We start from the raw sequence: 5,518 nt of genomic DNA on the forward strand, positions 1-5,518 counted from the left end.
GTCTCTATACTTTTAAAATTTTTAAAATTCAGATTCAAATGTTAACTTTGTTAAATTTGTTGAACCTAAATTTTGAGATTTGAAAATAAAGAAATTAAATTCTTGAAAATGAAAATACATTAATTAAATTCTAAATTTTGAAGATTATAAATAGTTATGAGATATTTTAACTTTTGCAGAATTTGTGTTTTCCTGTTGTTATAAGATATACAAAATCTACACAAAGCTTGACTTTGGTCTCCAAAGTCAGTTTCGGATTTTGTTAAGGATGTTTAAAAGGTAAATTTGAAGTTCAATGTTAGGTAAATATTATTAATATCAAACGACTTTTCTTAACTAGAGTTGAAAGATTTGTTGAAGGCAGTAAGGGTAGTTTTGACTTTTCGTTGAGAGAAAAAACATTGAACAAAGAGAGGATTCTGAAGGAAGTATCTGAGAAATAGAACAACTTTGAAGCACTTCTCTCTCTTCCAAATACCATGGTGAGGGTGGTTGGTGACTCTTTCTTCTTCTTCTTGTTCTTCTCAATTTAACACGGTTTTGAATATATATATGTATATATGTATAAAAGAAAATCCTTCTTTATATTTATATTTTTCACTCCTCAATTTCTCCTTCATTTCCTTGCTTAATTTCCCATAAAAATCTTTTACCCAAATTTTATTTATTTATTTCTTCTTTTTTCTCCATTTGGTTCCTCAATTCAATTTTCTTGAAAATCCAGAAGCAAGGTTTCTATCTCTTTCTTGGAGAGCTTCTTTTATTTGTCTATTTGAAAAAAACAAGAGTTGTTAGATCTCAAAGCCTGGATCTTTGAAAGCAGAGCCTTCTTTTTCCTCCTTTTTTGGTCTAAAAGTTCATCTTTTGATTTTCTTTTTGGCTGCTTTGGGTTTAAATTCAAAAACCAATTTCAGCAACAACAAGAAAAACCAGAAAAGATCTTAGATTAAGTTATTGGGTTATTTCATGGGAAATTGTTGTGCGACTCCATCAACAACAGCTTCTCATGAGAAGAAGGAGAAGAAAGGAAAAAAGAAGCAGAATCCATTTTCTCTTGATTATGGTCAACATCACCATGGCAACGGAGGCCATAAGCTCACTGTTCTAAATGATCCAACTGGGGGAGAGATTGAGCAAAGATATGAACTTGGGCGTGAGCTTGGGCGTGGTGAATTTGGGATCACATTTCTTTGTACAGACAAAGAAACAGGGGATACTTTTGCATGCAAATCAATATCAAAGAAGAAGCTAAGGACTGCCGTTGACATTGAGGATGTAAGAAGGGAAGTTGAAATCATGAAGCATTTGCCTCACCACCCAAATATTGTTACCTTGAAGGATACTTACGAGGATGACAATGCAGTCCATTTGGTTATGGAGTTGTGTGAAGGTGGTGAGTTGTTTGATAGGATTGTTGCAAGAGGTCATTACACTGAGAGAGCTGCTGCTGCTGTCACCAAGACCATTGTTGAAGTTGTTCAGGTATTTTCTTTCCCTTATTTTTGTGTTTATTCCTATACCTTTTGGTTGATCTTGAATCTTCTTTTCTTATCTCATGAATGTACACGTTTAGGGTTTCAAATGACTTGCTAAACTAGTTGCTTGAAGTGATTAAACTGAAATGCTACACAAAATTTTGGGTTTCAAATGCTTGCTTGGACCTAAATTTTAGGGTATTCAGTTCTGTTTAGATTCTCCATATTCTCCTAGTATGTGTACTTTGTTTCACTATGCCTTAAATTATGATCTTAAGTTAATATTTGTGCATTTTTGTTGTTGCAGATGTGCCACAAGCATGGTGTGATGCACAGAGATCTCAAACCTGAGAACTTTCTGTTTGCAAATAAAAAAGAGACAGCGGCATTGAAGTCGATTGACTTTGGTTTATCAGTGTTCTTTAAACCAGGTAATGCCATTTTACAAACACGATATCAAAAACCTTTTTGCCCTTTGGTTTAAGTTTTCACCTATTAGTTTCATCCTTCTATGTTTATCTATTGAAATTTGAATATTTCCCCTTGCAGGTGAAATATTTACCGAGATAGTCGGAAGCCCCTACTACATGGCTCCTGAGGTGCTGAAAAGAAATTATGGACGTGAAGTTGATGTTTGGAGTGCCGGTGTTATCCTTTACATCTTACTTTGTGGTGTCCCACCTTTCTGGGCAGGTTCGTATTGATTTATAGTTAAAGAATTGCTGTTCGAGTAATGAGAATTGTAATTAAGAACTGCAATGCTCCACCTCTTCCCAATTGAATTCATTTTTTACACAATTTTTCCTTCACTTTTGCAATTAGTCCTATTTCCACCATATGTGATAAATACTGATGGAATTTGATATGCCTTCCTTATATATTTTTGTTTGTTTACATCTTACATTTTTATTCCATCTCTTTTTCCTCTCTAACTTTCCTTCTTTCTATGCAGAAACTGAACAAGGAGTTGCGCAAGCAATTATTCGCTCTGTTATAGATTTTAAGAGGGATCCTTGGCCTAAAGTTTCTGAGAATGCAAAAGACCTTGTGAGGAAGATGCTCAATCCTGATCCTAAGCAACGACTTACAGCTCAGGAAGTTCTAGGTAGGTTTTAGTTCTAATGATATAGGTTTTCTGTTGAAATTTTTAGTAGTTTTCAGTAAAAGTTTATTAGCAAAATTGTTTTGCTATATATGTGAATCCTAAATCAAATTGTTTCTTGCTTCAGATCATCCTTGGTTGCAAAATGCAAAGAAGGCTCCCAATGTTTCCTTGGGTGAGACCGTGAAGGCAAGGCTCAAGCAGTTCTCTGTAATGAACAAGCTCAAGAAAAGAGCTCTCAAGGTAATGCTTCTGGCTTTTTTGTTGGGCAATAGAACCTAAATAAAGTTTCCACTCATTGCTTGTTAACCTTTTTTCCCCATTTTTGCTTATCTGGAAATCTTGTACTGACAGGTAATAGCTGAGCATCTCTCTGTGGAGGAAGTTGCAGGCATAAAAGAGGGATTCCAATTGATGGATACTGCCAATAGAGGCAAGATTAACATTGATGAGTTAAGGGTTGGGTTGCATAAACTTGGTCATACCATTCCTGATGCAGATCTTCAAATACTAATGGAAGCCGTAAGTTCTACCCTAAGCTTGCATTATATTTTGTTGTCATTGATATTTGGCGGCACAGACATGTAAATGTGTAACCATTATGCTATCAGTTTCTTGGTGCAACTGTTAGCTCTTTTACCGAGCCAATATTCCACCCTAATCTAATTTTATAGAAATCAATAGGTCAATATGATTTCTCTTATGTTTGCATCCATCTGTGGTCATTGTCATATCTCGTTTTAGAACTTTACATGTGCATTGTGAAGATTATCCAACTTTTTGCAAGAAGAGTAACTAACTAAAAATTTATTTTTTAATGTTTTTCTTCACAGGGCGATGTAGATAAAGATGGATATCTGGACTACGGAGAGTTTGTTGCCATTTCAGTTCACTTGAGAAAGATGGGCAATGACGAGCACCTTAAAAAGGCCTTTGAGTTTTTCGATAGAAACCAAAGTGGTTATATTGAGATTGAGGAGCTAAGAGGTGCCTTAACCGACGAAGTTGAAACAAACAGTGAAGAAGTCATTAGCGCCATCATGCATGATGTGGACACAGACAAGGTTAGACGGATTTTCCCTTTTTTGCTCCCTTTCCTTGGCATGTTTTTTTCTCCCACATGTTCATATTCCTATCGCATCTCAAGTAGGATAAATACTGAATAAGCCCGAAACTCAGTTTAAGCTTGTACCTTTTAAACCGGGAAGGAAAATGAGAAAACAACCATAATCTCTCTCCTAAATCCATGATTTCATTTAATCGTAACATACTTGATGCTGTGAATCATTGCGGGAAGAAGTTGAAAACATATCATTGTCACTTTAAATCTTTTATTAATTTTTCTGAAACCCGAGCAGTGTAAATTCATTACCATGCATATGAAACCATGCTGAAAGTATATTTGATGGATGTACTGCAGGATGGGAGAATAAGTTATGACGAGTTTGCAGTGATGATGAAGGCTGGTACGGATTGGAGAAAAGCTTCAAGGCAATATTCTCGAGAGAGGTTCAACAATCTAAGTCTGAAATTGATGAAGGATGGGTCATTGCAAATGAACAATGAGCCCAGATGACCAAACACCATTGACAAAGTTCTACTAATGAAAAATGGCTGTTGATTTCAGTGTTATTTTTAGCTGTTATTTTTTTCTTCTTTTGGGTCTAAAAGAAAAATCCTTTTTCATACCCTTAATTAGAGTTTATTAGGATTGAGCCACGCCAAGGGTTATTCATGCGTTGGAAATTGCAATTTGTTTTTGCTTGTTTTATGTACTTAGATTTGGGTTCAGAGTGTTGGAAATAGATATATGATTTATATGGGTATATTTATATATATATGTACATATTAGATATTAATACAATTTAGATTGATGTAGAACCATAGCTGATGCTATGATGGATGTTCTTTTTATTTTTTTTCTTTTTAACCGATAAAGCTGACATTTACTTGAAATTTTATTTCAGATTTGTTAGGTGTGCTGGTAATGGTCCCAATTATCTCAAATCGATGTCTAATGAGTTAAAAACTGCGTACTATTATTTTGTCAAATCATATTTAGAGAATTAAAATCTTAACAAAAATATGAATTTGGATTTATAAATTTTTAGTCTAGATTAAATTTGGATTTCAAAATTCGTTTTAAAGTAAAATCTAAAGTAACTTATTTGGCCCAATTTGTCCGGCCTACACAAAGCAAGCTCAAACAGTCCTTTTACAATAAAATGGGCCCAAAACCCAAACCCAATTACAACAAAATAGGCCTAACCCAGACCTGATTTTGTTAAACTACATAGGCCCAAATTACAATGGCCCAAATTAGATTCGGGAAACCCCAGGGTTTCTAAGATGAACTTTGCGCCGCAGCCAAGCCTCGCATCTCCAAGATCATACCTGCACGTCAAGAAACAAAACGGTATATGGAAAGAAAAATCAGAAAGATTGTGATTCAAATCAATGTAAACAAGATTTTATTTCTATATTATTTGTTTTATTATGGCTATAAAAAGCCATCAAGAAAACTGTAAGAAAAAAAGGATCAATAAAAAGAATAGCGAATAATTTAGGGGTGAGCAAAATTCGATTCGACTCGAAAAAATCGAAAAAATTTCGAATTTCGAGTTAAACGAATCGAGTTATTCGAGTTAATCGAGTTATTCGAATCAACTCGAATTTTTTTTTTGAATTTCGAGTTCGAATCGAGTTGAGTTTTTGAATTCGAATAACTCGAATAATTCAAATATCAAACTATAATATTTTACATTTTTACCCCAAACTCCCAAACCTTTTTACTTTTCCCTCAAAACTTTTACTCCTTCCCACTTTCCCCCCAAAACTTTTACTCCCCTCCCCTCCCCTCCCAACCCCCCAATCTACCCCAAATCCATTTCCCACCAAAATTTTACTCTCCCATTTATTTTTTTTTCAAAATTTTACTCCC

The 5,518-nt window shown here is 34.5% G+C and overlaps 1 protein-coding gene across 1 annotated transcript; it reads left to right on the top strand.

The window, feature by feature from the left end:
• The first annotated feature begins 429 nt into the window (after positions 1–429).
• On the top strand, positions 430–4,533 carry LOC105788375 (calcium-dependent protein kinase 32). Its single transcript, XM_012615254.2, has 8 exons — positions 430–1,482; positions 1,783–1,906; positions 2,025–2,168; positions 2,428–2,580; positions 2,705–2,820; positions 2,932–3,099; positions 3,411–3,641; positions 3,998–4,533. Exons 1-8 carry the CDS (start codon positions 967–969, stop codon positions 4,151–4,153), a joined length of 1,608 nt encoding a protein of 535 aa, XP_012470708.1. The 5' UTR covers positions 430–966; the 3' UTR covers positions 4,154–4,533.
• Positions 4,534–5,518: the final 985 nt, after the last annotated feature.

Source organism: Gossypium raimondii, chromosome 2, assembly GCF_025698545.1.
Source record: "Gossypium raimondii isolate GPD5lz chromosome 2, ASM2569854v1, whole genome shotgun sequence".
Classification (NCBI taxonomy): Eukaryota; Viridiplantae; Streptophyta; class Magnoliopsida; order Malvales; family Malvaceae; genus Gossypium; species Gossypium raimondii.